This window comes from Cryptosporidium sp. chipmunk genotype I, assembly GCF_004936735.1.
Source record: "Cryptosporidium sp. chipmunk genotype I strain 37763 chromosome Unknown contig_1, whole genome shotgun sequence".
Taxonomy (NCBI): Eukaryota; Apicomplexa; class Conoidasida; order Eucoccidiorida; family Cryptosporidiidae; genus Cryptosporidium; species Cryptosporidium sp. chipmunk genotype I.
Genome location: NW_027125604.1, coordinates 40,867 through 57,234, shown reverse-complemented (window position 1 = coordinate 57,234; position 16,368 = coordinate 40,867). Strand labels below are relative to the sequence as shown.

Below are 16,368 nucleotides of genomic sequence, written 5' to 3'. Positions count from 1 at the left end.
GATATTGAATTCATGTAATTTAATTTTAAAGTATCCAATAACTCCTAAAATTAATTTTTAGTATTTGGAATTTTTCTGGATTTTTTAAAAATTTTATTACAATTATTTAATTTTAAGAATACTATTTTGATCAATTTTGATTTTTTTTTAATTATTTGAAATAAATAGTACTGGGGAAATAGAAAGAAAGAAAAAGAATTGGAATTTCTATTGGAATATAATCCAATATGAATAGTTCGAAATTTAGCTTTTCAATAAAAAAGTCATCTGGGAAAAATAACTCGGTTGCAAAAAGTGGCTCTTTATTTATGGGGTTTGAAGAAAATGACTCAAATACAGGAATATCAACTGAAATTACTAATAAATTGGCATATAAAAAGGACTCAAACCCATGCAAAAGAACTCAGATTACTTCTTTTTCAAATACTCAATCTGAAATTGAGCAACAATGTGGTGATGAGCATGACGAACTAATCATAGAATGCAAAAACTCACTAAAATCATCCAAAAAAATTAATAACATTGAGATACTTTTAAATAGGAAAAATTTTTTGAAAAATACTAATGAGGACGATTTAGATTCTTCAGCTAGTAAAGATAACTTTCGAATTCCTGTAGATAAGTTTGGTATTGCTATGTTAAGAGGTATGGGATATAGTCCAGAGATACACAATACAAAGCCAAAAATATTTAAGAAAAGGAACTACAATCAGTCAGGACTTGGAGCTGATAAGGAAATTGAGAGCATTTCTAAAAAATAAATTATTTATTATTTCTGTTCATTTTAATTGACTATAATCAGAACATATCAAATATTTTGCACTGCACACAAAATTATCATTAAGAAAAAAAAATATTTATTATTAAATTTTATCTTTAATGTGAAATAAAGATAAGCATTTAATAGAAATTGTTAAATTAATTATTAGTAAAAATTATCATGATGTAAATATATACTTAAGAAAAACTAGAAGAAACGTTTATTTTTGATTAAAAAAAAAACTAATATATAATTATTTCCTAATATTTGAGGAAATTAAAATATTTTTGTGGTTTTTAAGCCCTCATCATTTGTATTTAACGAATTAAATGAACTCTTATGTTTTCATTCGAACTTATAATTTTAATATTTGCTTTAAATTCAATAATTGTTTCCCAATGTAACTTAAGTAGTAACTTACGCAGACTTTCGATCCAAATTGGAGGTACGTCATATACAGATGGTGGTTCAATACCTTCATTTAAACCAATTTCCAATTCAAACATATACTCGGCACAAAAGCTTCCAACTTCCTTCGCTAAATCAAAAAAAAATCTGCAAAATAGTGAAAATCTTTCCAACCTGGTCGAGAAGAATGGAAATATTATTCAAAGATCGAAAGATTCATTTCAAAACGCTCCATTTTCAGTAACTCATACTTTAAGGCTAATATTGGCAAACAAGATAATCCAAAGCAACCCAATTTTATATCCCTTTGAAATCGAATACAAAGATATAAGTTCCTGCCAATGTAGAATAGATTTTGAAAAAATTAAAAAAAATTATATAGAAAATAACAATTCAACAGAATCAACCAACAAAGAAGATTCTTACGAGTTTATTTATTACTCAGATTTTACAATTCCTGATTTACCCCCAAGCTGTAATTGGTCAGACTCTACAGTAAAAATACTTGATAAACTACTTGGTAATGACTTAGGAAATAAAACCAATACTAATATAAGCATTAATAATACGGAAAATTATCAACTTAACGATAATTCCAATTTTTTTAATTATCCAAATTCTAGTAATGACCTACAAAATTTGAATTTGCATACCCCTCTCAAAATGCATGAATTACAAGAATTTCATGTGGATAAAAAAGATGAAGTGGAAAATGATAATGAAGAAAACTTAAGAAATGCCACAATTATTTTGAACGAAACAGAATTATCAAATCAAAAAAATGAAATTGCAGATTACGATAAAACATTGGAAAATCCACCTCCTCAACTAAGCAATGTGGTAATCAGGTCATTGAGTGGTTTGTTGCAATGTATTTATAGAATTCCAATGGATATCACTCCATGGAGAAAATCAATTCCAGAATACAATTTTGAGAAATTGTCGAATAATAGTGAATTTTGGTTGAATTATACTGCATTAAACTCAGATTCTTGGAAAGAAATAGACTTTATGGCAAACCATACTGGAATTGATGATGTTAGTAGCTTTAATATGAGAAATGGAATAAAATTTTCAATTGAAGGATTTTGGAGTTTGATAACTTTAATACCAAAAACAGTATTGAATAATTTAAATATTAAGGATGAGAATACATATAATTTGTGCACAAACGAAAGAGATAGTGCAGAATTGATGTTAATAGATGAACTTATTAAAAACTTGAATATTTCAAGGGAAGATCATATGTTACCTACATTCTCATTACTAAAAGTTCAGCCATACAATGCAACATATTGCAGTAGACCAACAGGAGCAGAACTAGATATCATTGGTATTTGTCCTTCAAATGGCCTAAATTCAGTATATGACTATGAAATAAAAAGCTGTATTTCAATTACTTATACAGACTCTGTTGCATTCTGCCCGTTAAGTTATTCCCATTCAAAGTTGTGGGGTTCACATAGAGGTGGAGGTGGATGTCATGTTAAACAAAGGAAATATTTGCCATCAATACCAAAATGTGACAAGCCATTCGTATTTAATGAGCCTAGAAAAACTTGTGTAATTGAAACTTTTGCACCAGGATTTCCAGGATGTGTTGAAGGAAGTGTTTATTATGACCTGCAAACATGTATTATGGCTTATCAAGTAATGAAAGAATATGAATGTCCAGAAGGATATTTAGCAGAATTAGAAGAGGACTTCTTTCAAAGTGATATCTCTGATGTTGAACACAGAAAAGAAAAATTAAATGAAGCAAGTAAGAATTTTAACAAGTACTACAGTCCAAACATTCAAGAAGATTCAGTAATGACAAGAAAAGTGAATGATTCAGAATCAGGAATACAGAGTAAATCAATCACAAAAAAATTTCAAAACTTTAAAACAAAAATCAAATGTTTTAAAAAAGAAACTGATGAAGTTAAGTATAATGGTATTGGTGCTCCGTTCTGTCAAAATAGTACATTCAGCCTCAAATATGACTATAATCATTCTTGGATGTTTGAAAAAGGCCCAAGACCTTATTGTGAGTACAAAGATACTAAAATGGTAGATTATAAGTGTCCAAAAGGTACAGTTTCTTATGACACTTATATTTCAAATGGCAATGATCCTCCTATAGTATATAGACACGAATTTATTAATCCTTTTGATACTTGTATACAAGTAATGAAAGTACCAATACAACCAAAATGTACAACAAAAGAGGAAATCCCATTCATATCATTAAGAGAACCATTAAATTATTTCGAAAAGACGGGAATTCATATTGTAACAAAGGAGGATATAGAAAATATTGATAAGGAATCTTTGTATAATCCAAGTGAAATAATTGATAATTCACTGACATATGAAATGCTTCCAGAATCTATTCAGGAAATAGATTTCGAAAACATTGATACTAGTATTCTGAATGAAACAGAGTCAAATGTAGAGAAAAATGAAACAATTATTCCTTCGTTCGGAAGTTCAAATAAGAATATAATAACCGAATTCATAACATTAAATCAGGTTCCAAATATAGAATTTTCAAGTATCAAAAATGAAACAAAAGATGAGAAAAATACTGATGATGTTGTAGGGCGTAGACTAATAGAAGATTTTGAATCAATTAATTTAATTGATCGAAATATTAATAAAAAAAAGAAGCCACCAATTGCACCAATAAGTTTATATGATGCAATAATTGGTAAAACTGACTATGTGATTAAGATTATTTGTTTGAAAGTTATTACAGCAAAACCGTACCTATCTTGTCCTGAAAATACTGTACTAGTAGCAACAAATACATGTAAAATGAAAGGTTATACAGATTTCACTATTGAATGTCCAAAGGGTTATAAGCTGGATGAGGAGGCTTTATTACTTTTACCTCCAGAACATTTTAGAAAAGCTCCTCCACGTTGTGTTTCAAAGCAGACAGTTTTTACTCACTACTATTGTCCACCAAAATTTCCAGAAAATGTATTTAGACCTTTTGAATATAATATAACTAAATTATATTCATTAATTGCTGAAAAGATGGAAAATAACACCAAATCTGAGATTAGACAAATTAATGTAAAACATCCAAATGATTCAGCATCATTGGATCAATTCTACAATGAAACTTTTATAAATGATTTAAATACTACAATAAATCATGAATCTGTTGAATCTGCGATAAAAGATCAAAATTTAACAATGAACAATACTATTGGAGATAATACATATTCCGGTTTTGATTATTTTAATACCAGTAATTTTAAAATTGAAAATATTAAAAAGTATAACATTACAAATACTAGAATATTTTCAACGAAATCATTTGGAAGAACTGTGGTTCCTTCTTATTCACAAAAAATGTGTCACGAGGTAGAATTAATTAAGCCTTTGTGGACCATGCCATTACTCTTAAGAATATTTTTAAATAACATTAATTTATATAATAGTAGCTTTGAGAAGAAAAAGAATAATTAAAACTAAATACATATATATAGTTTCATTATGTTTATTTTTTCTATTAAGATTTTAATTTGTAATTTTTTATTTTTTTTTTTTGAATTAAACAATCTAAATCATTACTAATTTATTATTAATAATTACAAATTTTATTATTAATTTTTATTAATCATTTATATATTATTTCATATTAGCAATTATTAATTTAAATAACAATAATGATTAATATTCATGTGGAAAAATTAATAATTATTAGTAATATCAAATTAAAAAAAACAAAATACCGGTATGCAAATTTTGATGTGCACGTTACATGCATGCATTCATGTGGAAGAAAATGATGTGATATTATTAATATGAGGAAACACACCAGATACATGGTAGGTATAAAACAAATCGATTTCACTTTTTTTATTATTGATTATTTTCTTAAATAAATAAAATAACAGTAATAAAAAAAATTTAATTTTGACTAGTATTAAACAGTCTTAATTAAATTACTTTGTTAATAAAATTTAGTTAATAAAGAAAGGGTTCATAATAAAGGGAAATTTTTTTAATATTTTTGTTTGAAAGAAAGGGGAAGAAATGATATCGTTAAGAAAGATAAATACAATAATAATGATGGCAATGTTGCCACTAAGTTGTTATGCAGGAGATCATCATCATCATCATCAACAACAAGCAGTTTCAACAGTTTCTGTAGTAAATGTTCCAACAATGGTATGTCCAACAGGATATACTTTGGATTCAAATAGACAATGTGTTGCTAGAGAGGAGGTAATGCCAGAAAGAGTTTGCTTGAATGGAGGTGAATTAATGAATGATTTTAATTGTTTAAAAACAACAAGTCCAATCATGAAGTGCCCAGTGGAATATACATTGGTAGGTGAAAATATGTGTCAAAAGAATATTGAGATTGATCCAGTTGCAGTATGTCCATCAGGATTTACTTTAACTGATGGTCAAATGTGTACAGGTTCAAAGACTGTTGCACCAATCAAGAAATGTATGCAAGGAGTTTTAAATGAAATGCAAACAGAATGTATTTTACAAAAGAGTGTATCTCCAATTAGTCACTGTCCATCACCTGATTACACTTTAGTTAGTAATGAAAGATGTGTAAGAGAAGTTTTATATGATTGTACTCCAGCAACTACTGCAGTAAGATATACAACAACTTCACATCATGGACATGGACATCATCATCATCATCAAACGAGTTATGTTGTTCCACAGACTGTTGTTTCAAGAACATGCTCAAAGAGTGAGTCAGTTCCAGCACAAATGATATGCCCAGAAGGAGCAGTAAAAAGTTTGACAGGATTTGGATGTTTGTATACATCAACAACTGAACCAACTTTAGGATGTACTAATGGTTCAATGGTTGCAAATGGAGAGTGCGTTGAAGTTATTACAGTTCCAGCAGAATTGGAATGCCCAAGCCCAACACCAAAGCCAACAAATGAATTCTATGATGGTAAATACTATTCACTCAGAAACTCACCACAACAACCTGTTAAGAGTCTTGGTTATGGAAGTCAATATGTGTATGAACAAGGATCTCAAAACTTTAATCAACCAGCTGGAATTATTACTAGAAAATTAGGAAAGAGAGGTGTTTCACATCATCATCATCATAATGCATACTATCCAATTCAAACATATGTACAACAAACATATGTACAGCCAGTTCCGGTTATTGAGGAAATCCCAAGAAAGAAATGTTTTGATACTCAAACTGTTCCTGGTGAATTAGGATGTCCAGTTGGATATACTGATGGTGGTGAAAAGGGATTATGTAAATCAATTGTACCATCAACTTTGAATTGCCCAACTGGAACAACTCTTAACTCTAATGGTACTTGTGTAAGAAATGTCGTTGTTCAACCAACAATGGCATCACAACAACAAGAAATTATTCAAACTACGATAACTGGTGGACGTCATCATCATCATTAAGAATTTTAAACAATTATTAATGTTATCAGAGAAATTTCAGATATAGATAGATATATCTAGTAAATGAGATGAGATGTATATATAAATAAATGTATTAATTTATTTATTCATTCAGTCTATTTCAGTTTTAAATAATAATTTAATGTTGATTTTATTATTATTTTTTTTCATATTTTTCTTCATAAAAATTTTTAAAATATGAATTAATAGGGAGGGATTATTGAATTAAGATAATTCATCCATTTGTTACATTCTTCTTCATTTGAGCATCTTATAGTAATTTTTTTGGTAAAGAATTTCTGTTTTTTAAATTTGATGCTAAGACATCTTTTTCCTCTCTTCTCATTAAGTTCAATAGAAATATCGTGGGATCCAATAAAAAAAGTCCAAATGGGTTTTTCATCATGTTTTAAAAGTTCCTCCATTTCAACATCGTCTCTAGGATTAAGTAGATAAAGGAATTTATCTTTGGTAAGTATGAGATAGGCAGACTGCCATTGTCCAAGGAATATCTTTCTTTTAAAAATTTCAACGTGTCCGTGGTAAATAATAAGCGAAGATTTTGGAAGATTATTGTAGTTCATCAGGGTTGAAATTTGTTGTAGAATAGGGCAGTTTGAGAGTGATTGGGACATTTTTGAGAAATTTACTTCATTAGAAATAGGTATTGGGGGTGGTCTTAGTCCCGGAATAGAGGTAATAATATCAAAGTTTGCATAGTGATCTTGAAATAAAGATTTTTGTTTGTTTTGATCGTTGATATAATCAATCATGGAGTTCCCGAGTTTTTGAAGGAATTCAAAAAGCTCATTCTGTTTAACTAAAAAGTAATTAAAGGTAAGTTTAACGGAAGTTGCTCTCCAGTTTTCTAGTTCCATAAGATTGTCAATAGTTACTAGTATTGTATCGAAGAATTTTGTTTGGGCTTGGATAAACTTGTTGATGTTATGTCTATAAATTTGGTCAAAATACCAGGTATCGCATGGTTTACTGGTTTTAATTGAATAATTTACATCTAAACTAAGTCTTTGTGACTTTTTGTATGCGTCATCATACTTAATCCAAGATTGCTGTGCATTATTAATGAATACTTCAAATTCTTTTCTAGCAATACGTAATGCCTTTAAATATGCTTGAGCATTATTAAGGTATCTTTTAGAGATCCATGAAAGATGTCCATTGACTACGTCAGTTTCAACGCTTTGACAGAGCTTTTTGAGAAAAGTTGACTCGTATCTTCCAAAGTTTACAAGTAAATTTGGCCAAACTTTCTGGCTTGAAATAGAATTCAGTAAATTGCTTGAAACTGAACTTTCATTAATATTATTATTACTGTTATTATTATTATTATTATTGTCATTATTATTATTGGAATCCTTAAATTCTTGACTAAAAATAATTTCTTGTAAACCTTCGTCATTAAATTCATCTTGAGTGTATTGGCTCTTTAATTCTCCTGATTTTAATTGGATAGGAAAGCTGTTTGATGATTCAATAGTGATTAATGGACATGAACAGGAACAAGACTTTGCAGAAGAAGAACAAGATGGACATGGATTACTTGAGGTATGAATATGAGTATTGCTATGTCCATTTTTTGCTCCATATTGTGAAATTATTTCCAGATTCTTGGAGTAACTATTCCAGTACTTGGTTTTTTGCTGCAATATTGTAGCTAAATCTTTATTGGTTTGCATTGCTTGAGAAATTGAATTTGAGAGTTCTGAAAAAATAGGATCAATGGCACTAACAAAATGTTGGTATTTCTCAATTCTAGTTTCTTCCCACAGCTTGATTTCAAGAAACTTTTTATTTTTTTCATCATTTGTCAATTTTTGGAAGATATCCACGTGTTCACTTTCTGACTGAGAAAGACTTTTAGAATGAATTTTAAATATATCCGAGTACTTTGAGAGATTTGAGTCCAAAACTGCCAGCTGTTCTTCTGCTATAGTATTGCAACTTTGACTAAAAGAATTAGAGTTGTTAACTTCTTCAACATTGTAGTTGATAGTTTCTAATGAATTGGAAGATTTTACTTGTTCCATTTTTTATTTAAATTAATATATTTTATATAAATTACGTGTCAAAAAATAATTAGTATTTTTACATAATAATATATCAGTAAAAGAGTATGATTTTAAATTGGCTCAGGAATGCTATCTTTATTATTAGAATTTTAGAATAGTGTGAATATATATAAATATATTCACACTATATTGGAAAACAAAATAACTATATGATACTCTTTAATTTTTACTATTTATGATAATGGTTCCAGAAAATAAAGATAAGCTCTTAAGTAGTATTATTATTACTTGTTACAAATTAATGGTTTTAATTCCAATTAACTCAACTTAATATAAAACAAGGCAAATGCGTGTTTTTATTATTTAAAATATGCTTGAAAATAATTTAAATAATTCAAAGGTTTCCTTCTATTAATGGGGTTTACTAAATTCTCAGAAATTTTTATATTTTCATGTCCTGAATTAAATATTATAAATATTTAATATGCATGCAAATTATTTGTGGTAAAGTCCAGCAGTCAATTCGGGTGGGGGGTAGTGGGGTAAATTTACAAAAGTGCAAACATGCAAATTTTGAGAGATTCTTTGACAGAACTTGTTTCTAAGTTTTAAATCTACTAATTCAAATTTTATGATAAGAGTTTGAAAAATAAAGAATGAACTAAAGATTAAACTTAAGATGAATTTTTTTTAAATAATAATAATATTAATAATATAGCTTTCTTAGCATCATTATTTTCTATTAAGATTCAACACACAATCATTTAAATTAATTTTACTTTAAATCAATAAACTCATCTAAAAGTGTTTGATTATTTGAATTTCTATTTTAAATTCGCTATTTTTTTCTTTTTTAATATCATATAGGGGCAATGTGCCATTTTAATTTTAGGTTTTGGCGCCATGTGGGAATATTATTTCTAAGTAATTAAATTAGAATAATTACTTGTATAAATTGAATTTTGACAAGATTAGAATTTTTATTATAAATTAATTAAAGAGGGTTGGGAGTAGGAAGGAAGGGAAGGGATTAGTGGATCATATTTTGGGTAGAAATAAATTCATACTAGTTGTTAACAAAAAAAACAGTTAAACTAACAGCTAATCTGTTTTGTGAATAGAAACAAGTAATATTAGAGAAGAGAAAGAGGAGGATAGTAGGAACGGAAAAATGAGTTCTGTTGACTCTTTAAATATATATTTAAAAATAATAGACCGTGAGTTTATATATGTTAAATTGAATTCGTGCTGAATAATGCAATTCATAATGATAATTTTGTAACTTTTTTTGGCAGGCACAATTGAGAAATCAAGAGGTTTGCAGACTCCTGAGATGCTTGAACAATTAAAGCTTAGGTGGATTTCAAAACTAAATGATTTATGTCTGGGTGTAACAAAAGATGAGAAATCTGATCGTACTCAAGAATGGGTACCAACAGAATTGGAAGTTATTGCTCCTAAATTGGACGGTGTTTTGCCCGTTAAGATTGAATCAGCTACGAAGAAATTTGAAAATAGTGAAGTTAATAATAATTATAGCAATACCGAATTTAATGATAATGAAATCATAGTGGCCGAAAGTGGAATTAAAAACAAAAGAGCTTGCGAGGGTCTACTTGACAGCTTTCCAACTCCAATAATATCTTCAAAAGAAATGAGAAATGTGAACGAGTTAAATACTGAATATGAATTTTGTAAGATTTTATCAAAGAAGTCAAAGCTAGAGGATTCAAAACATATTAACGATGGAGATAAAGAAGAAGGAAATGCTTTTTCAGATAACTACGATGATTCGGAAAAAAAGCAAGACACAAGTATACAAGGTTTAAATACTGAAAAATACCAAAACTTGGATGAAAACGGGAATAACAGTAATGACGAATTCGGGGATGACGAATTCGGAGACGCATCATGGGATGTAGTTGCACCTAGTGAAAGCGAAAATACAAATGCCAATATAACCGATAATTTTCTGGGACAAAATAAACCAGGATCAAGCACCAACAACAACCAAAATGGCGCAATAAACAGCCAGATTGGCGGAAGCGATGGTAATTTTGATGAAGAGCTATTCTCAGACCCTGGCTCAGATCTTGAGAATATATCCGACTTAGACGACGAAGAACCTGAGTGTAGTGACGTAATTATTGGACACTTTGAAAAAGTTATAAGGCCCTATACAAGAAAGAAAAGTCAAAAGGGGAAGTGGAGGGTCAAGCTGAGAAACGGAATCGCTCAAATTGCAAATCAGGAAATTCCCTTTGATACTTTAATTGGTGAATTTGAGTTTTAATCATTTCAATATATTATTTCAAACTTTTGTTGGCGGGCTAATATGTGAAGAGTGGCGCGCTGAGTTAATTAGTCAATTTAGATAATTTAAATAGGAATTCAAACAGGAAAAAGTAGTGCTAAATAATTGTGAAAAAATATATGATGTATATTTTTCCAAACCAATTGAGTTTACCGAATAGCTTATTTGTGTGTATCTGCTATAGCATCAATTCAATGAATTAGGCCAGATAATGCCTAATACCTAATACGTAAAATATTGTATTAAATATGGCGCGGTTTTTTGAAAATAAATTTTTGATTTACAAAATTTTAGTAATGAATTACATTTCGAAATAATCAAGAATTTTATTTGTCTTATAATTAAAACAGGATTAATTAAGCAGCTGTTTTCACTTTACATATACAGTAATTAGTTTATATTCTAATTTTTTTTTTTAATTTAAGGTTGACAAGCCATCACTCGATTTAACATTTTAGTTAATGTTTAGCCTATTTAACAGTTTAATAGTGAAATATAATCAAACAAATTTTGAATTTTTCGAATATATAAATTAGCTTTTTTCATTTATTATGTAAAAATGTCAATTATATACAGTCTGGTTGCAAAAGGTATGTTAAAGCAAAAAAATAAGCCTTTTAAATCTCTCTTGGCCAATTTAATGTTTTTTGATTAATTAATTAAAATTAATTACGTACTCAGATGACGTGGTATTAGCAGAATATACGGAAAATACAGGAAATTTCCCATCAATTGCAAGATTTCTATTGAAAAAAATTAATAAAAGCTTAAATAAACAGTCCTATACATACGATGTATATTGTTTTCACTTCTTAATTTGCGAGCCTGGGGTTTTATATATGGTAATGACAGACAGATCATTCGGTCTAACTATACCTTATGAGTATTTATTGGATATTAGATCAAAGACTTTACCCTTTGTTGAGATGCTTACCAGTCCAATAACTTTAATATTGAACGGGGTTGTCGCCCCAATAATCAAAGAAAGAATGGTAAGTAAAACAAATAGTTTATGAAATTACAAATTATTATCTAAAAATACTTAAGATGTATTGGAATTGCTCAGAAAACACAGAGTATGATATGTTAGCAAGCCAAATTTCCACTATTCAAAATGTTCTTATTGAAAATATAGATATTTTGCTGGAAAGAGGAGAAAAGTTAGATTTACTAGTTTCTCAAGCAAAAAACCTGGCAGTTGAATCCAATACATTTAGAAGACAGTCTTACAGATTACAGCAGAGCACAGAATGGTTTTCTGTAAAAAGGATTATAATGATATTTTTGGCAGGAATCTTTCTATTAAGTGTTTACATTATTCTTGCATTCAGTTGTGGAGGACTATTTCTTACTAACTGTATTTACAGATTCCCAAATAATTACATTTCCGAACCCTTTATTAACAGCAGTGATGATGATAAACCCACTCAACCAGCTTTTAGAGAGGTGGATGATTTTATAAGTGAATTAAATACTAGACAAGTTGAGTGAGCAAAGAATGTATTCAATTAAACCTACTTGAATCATAATATACAAATAACTTAAATACTAATTTAATAGTCTCTCTCTCTCTCTCTCTATATATATATATATATATAAACTTGTCTAAAAGATATAAATATATAATAGAAACAAATTTACTTGTACTATATTTTCTATTACAGTTAGTACTTTTGAATACTTTTTATTGGGGAATTGATCTTCCTTTTGTACTGATCCTGAGATTGAAACCCCTGCAGACTGAGAAATCTTTTGAACTTTTTGACTGGAAATAAGGCTAAACATTCCTTAACATTCAAAGATATACTGAGTTCTGATATTTTACCTATAGTACTTTTCTGAGGATGGATAAGTATCTCAAGCTTACTAAATACTGATTCTGGCATGTTAGTTAATTGCGAAGGAGGATCAACAACCGGAACTTGGGTACTATATACTCTAGAATAAGAGCATAACTTTAACAATCTTCTTGATTTAGAAGAAACTGTTCTTTTGTCATAATAAGATTTGGATTTTGGGAAAACTAAACTAAACACTATTTCCCCTGTAGCTTTATCTATTACCGATATTCCTGCCTGATACAGACAATTCGTTTTAATAAAACTGGAATTTGGATAGTTTCTTCCAAAGTACACTCTTAATTCAGCAAAGTCCAAACTTTTACCTCCAATTGATGGTTCCAAATCTCCATATAAATACAAAGGGATGCTTGCTCTTGTGTCCATTAATTGCAGCTCAATATTGTAATGTGATCTTGTATATCTATTATTGATAAATTTATAAGGTACCGAAGACATTAATTTCTGTTTAAAGCTTAGAAATGAATGTATCTGATATGTTTTCTGATCTTTTATTAATGGATTTTGCTCAAACCTATCTCTGCAATACACTGATAATGATAATGATGAAGATTTGGATGGTTGTAATACTATAAAATTGCCTTCCGGAGCATCACTTTCATCCTCAGAGAAAAACAAAGATTCCTGAGTAGAAACATTATCATACTCGCACTCAATGTCCAGAAAATCGTAGCCTGAATCCCCTTTTACATTGCATTTTCCTGTTAATACATGACTATCTTCCAAAGACATATTTTCTTGCTCGATATATTCAACTGTATTACTACTTGTAACAAGGTTTTCTTTGAATTGATAATTTGCATTTATGTTGCATCTTTCCAAATTCTGAATACTTTTTGTTTGTTTATTTGAGTATAACAAGCTTTTTGAACTTGATGAAAGATGTTTCCTGAGGTTTTCTAAGATAAATACTACTTGTAAAGTAACGTAAATTGTAATCATGGACAGTTGATCATCAATACTCATTTCTATTCCAGCAAAACTGCTCAAACTTGATAGAAAGTAATTAATTCCATTTAGATCTGAAATTTTGGTACCATTTGAAAGTATTAAAGTTTGATAGCTATTACTATTAGGTTGAACCCCATCGTCTGCATTATGAAATGGGTTCTTATGATGATATAACAACACATGCTCATTTTCATTGACTATTCCCCAGACTGCAATATATTCCATCATTAACTTACCTAAATCCCAATAAGGCACATCTTTTATCTGGAACTCTGATCTCAAGATAACGTTTTGAGATGTTACCGAGGTAACCTCCATATCCCATAAATATCCTTTTCCCAATCCTCCGAAATCTAACTCTATCCTAGTAAAACTTGTGAGTCCAATAGAAGCTAGATCTTTACCACTAATAAAATTATCTTTGAGTTTTTTCTCTTTCAAAAACTTGCAAGGATATGTTAAAGCTTCGGATACATTAGCAGAATAATCCTGAATGAATTTGTTAAAGGCAATATCGCCTTCTAAATTTGATAAGTTTTGCATTGAAAAAAAAGAATTAGCAGAGTTTAATTCGACCTTCAACTTATATAGCAGTGCTTGCAAAACTTTATTTGCTTTTTTCTGATTGATTAAGAACATTCCAAGTTCAGAAGTACTCAAAAGCTCAAAATAACCAAACCAACTTTTAGTATTTCTTGAGTGATTTATCTTCTCGAACTCCTCGTTTTTATTTTTCATCGCCACCTCATCAGCCAACAATTTAACTAAGTCAAACCTAAGTCCAAACATATTAGTGGAAGCTTTTTGCCAGTATCTCATAAAAGAACCTCCTAGGTAATTACCCCACTCCACACTTACAAGTGCTAACTCATATACATCCTCATAATCTAAGTATTCTACGAGTACCTCGTAAATTCCGGAATATAATACACACGAAATACCTGACATATGTTTTGCTGTCCAAAAATTAATCTTTCCTGCCTCTTATACCTTAATTTCTCACTTTTTATACACATAAATTTAAATAAATAATATTTTGTAATTTGTTCTGACTGATTTGTTCTTATTTTAGAAAAGATAGAATTAGAAATGGCTTAATAAATTGGTATATATTGTATCCATTAATATCGATCTCTGCTTCTTTTTTCCTTCTGTGATCCTTTTCCTTTTTTGGGAAAATTTGAATTTTCAGATGTGCTTAGTCCGGGCTTGCCTTAATTGCGTGGCGCCGGCGCCGCGCATGCATCTTAATTTTTATATGCTAATAATTTATAATGCGAGCAGCAGTTTCTGAAGTAGGGTTGTATTTTCGTGAAGGAGGGGAGGGGGGTATGAGGGGGAGCTCTGAGAAGGAGTTATATTGAACGTGTTAACTATATAGTTTATAAAAGGAAAAAAGAGTTGTGTTACTAGGTTAAAAGCAATTTAATTATATAAATACAACAATTTAATAACTTAAGAGTACAGGTTGAAAAGTCTATTTAACTTTAATATAGAAATGAGTAGTTAGTTATTGCTAATATTAGAAAATCTCTCACTCTTTAGCATATCAGGTGGTAGAGAATATAAGTCAACACTTTTATTGGCACTACCACTAATTTTTGGTAGGTGAGTACTGTCTAAGTTAGGACTATGAGAGACATGGTTACTGCTAGGAACGGTGTTTAAAAATAAATCCTTGTCTTTTTCGCGTCCTAAGATATCATTAGTGTCAAAATAGTGTTTATTCATATTATAATTCCCGATCATGTTAGGGAGTTGGGTGTTAGCTTGATTCTTGGACATCACATTTCGGTATAAAAGATCATTACTATTGTCGAAATGAGTTGTACTCAAGTGGTTTGAGCTGTTTAATGTTGAAACTGGTAGAACTGAGGAACTACTAATCATACCCTTTTCATTTGGAAAGTTTGAACTATTTTCCATTGGATACTTCCAAGTAAGTTCCAAAGCTTGTAACTGGGCAAGCTCCTTCTTGTTTCTTTCCAAATCCATTAACATGGAAGAATGGATAACCCTAACAAACCCATATTTACAAGCATTAAATATAAATGAGGGACTGCTGGTACTAACACTCAAAATAGAATCTTCAATACTCTTAATTCGTTTCTTTCTTTCCAATATCTTACTAGGTTCTTCTAAAACCCTATTCGATTTAATCTCATCGACATAAAATGTATGATATGGAAGTAATCTTGCAATTGCTTCACTTAAATTATCAAAGTGCCTCTCAAATTCTGTGGAATCAGAAATTACCAATTTTCTGTCCAAATAGTCAGCATCCCTAGTCCTTTTTCTTGCTGCTGCCAACTTTTTCTCAAATTCTTCCAACTCCTTGTATACGTTGCATTGCTGTGCTTCCTGATCTACTTCATTGGTTTGAGTTGACATTTATATTGTTAACTTCCAATGAAATCTACCACATAAATACAGATATATAATTTTATATATATATTAATTATTCAAACAAAATCTCTCCAAGCTATTCCCTAAATATTGATAAATTCTCTTAAACCTCCTTTACAAATACCCAGAGTTTGCTATTAAAGTCTTTTTCGATACAAGTAATAATGCCCACACAAGAATCAATCACAACTTTAATATTAATTACATCCAGCCTTGATGATAAAAGTATTAGGC

The 16,368-nt window shown here is 29.5% G+C and overlaps 8 protein-coding genes across 8 annotated transcripts; 5 read left to right on the top strand and 3 right to left on the bottom strand.

Annotated features, from left to right (window-relative positions):
* Positions 1-227: 227 nt before the first annotated feature.
* ELE39_000016 (oocyst wall precursor) lies at positions 228-761 on the top strand (the record flags this gene model as incomplete). Its single annotated transcript, XM_067344781.1, has 1 exon — positions 228-761. The coding sequence occupies one exon, from the start codon at positions 228-230 to the stop codon at positions 759-761; it is 534 nt and encodes a 177-aa protein (XP_067200804.1).
* A 338-nt stretch (positions 762-1,099) lies between these two features.
* On the top strand, positions 1,100-4,630 carry ELE39_000015 (oocyst wall 9; the record flags this gene model as incomplete). Its single annotated transcript, XM_067344780.1, has 1 exon — positions 1,100-4,630. The coding sequence occupies one exon, from the start codon at positions 1,100-1,102 to the stop codon at positions 4,628-4,630; it is 3,531 nt and encodes a 1,176-aa protein (XP_067200803.1).
* Positions 4,631-5,200: 570 nt separating this feature from the next.
* Positions 5,201-6,574, top strand: ELE39_000014 (oocyst wall 8; the record flags this gene model as incomplete). Its single annotated transcript, XM_067344779.1, has 1 exon — positions 5,201-6,574. The coding sequence occupies one exon, from the start codon at positions 5,201-5,203 to the stop codon at positions 6,572-6,574; it is 1,374 nt and encodes a 457-aa protein (XP_067200802.1).
* Positions 6,575-6,777: 203 nt separating this feature from the next.
* Positions 6,778-8,622, bottom strand: ELE39_000013 (PH domain-containing; the record flags this gene model as incomplete). The annotated part of the gene is made up of 1 exon (XM_067344778.1): positions 6,778-8,622. One exon carries the CDS (start codon positions 8,620-8,622, stop codon positions 6,778-6,780), a length of 1,845 nt encoding a protein of 614 aa, XP_067200801.1.
* Positions 8,623-9,937: 1,315 nt separating this feature from the next.
* Positions 9,938-10,897, top strand: ELE39_000011 (DNA-directed RNA polymerase ii largest subunit; the record flags this gene model as incomplete). Its single annotated transcript, XM_067344776.1, has 1 exon — positions 9,938-10,897. One exon carries the CDS (start codon positions 9,938-9,940, stop codon positions 10,895-10,897), a length of 960 nt encoding a protein of 319 aa, XP_067200799.1.
* Positions 10,898-11,477: 580 nt separating this feature from the next.
* Positions 11,478-12,409, top strand: ELE39_000010 (synaptobrevin; the record flags this gene model as incomplete). The annotated part of the gene is made up of 3 exons (XM_067344775.1): positions 11,478-11,508; positions 11,600-11,910; positions 11,966-12,409. 3 exons carry the CDS (start codon positions 11,478-11,480, stop codon positions 12,407-12,409), a joined length of 786 nt encoding a protein of 261 aa, XP_067200798.1.
* A 173-nt stretch (positions 12,410-12,582) lies between these two features.
* Positions 12,583-14,676, bottom strand: ELE39_000009 (uncharacterized protein; the record flags this gene model as incomplete). Its single annotated transcript, XM_067344838.1, has 1 exon — positions 12,583-14,676. One exon carries the CDS (start codon positions 14,674-14,676, stop codon positions 12,583-12,585), a length of 2,094 nt encoding a protein of 697 aa, XP_067200797.1.
* Positions 14,677-15,234: 558 nt separating this feature from the next.
* Positions 15,235-16,119, bottom strand: ELE39_000008 (synaptobrevin synaptobrevin; the record flags this gene model as incomplete). The annotated part of the gene is made up of 1 exon (XM_067344837.1): positions 15,235-16,119. One exon carries the CDS (start codon positions 16,117-16,119, stop codon positions 15,235-15,237), a length of 885 nt encoding a protein of 294 aa, XP_067200796.1.
* Positions 16,120-16,368: the final 249 nt, after the last annotated feature.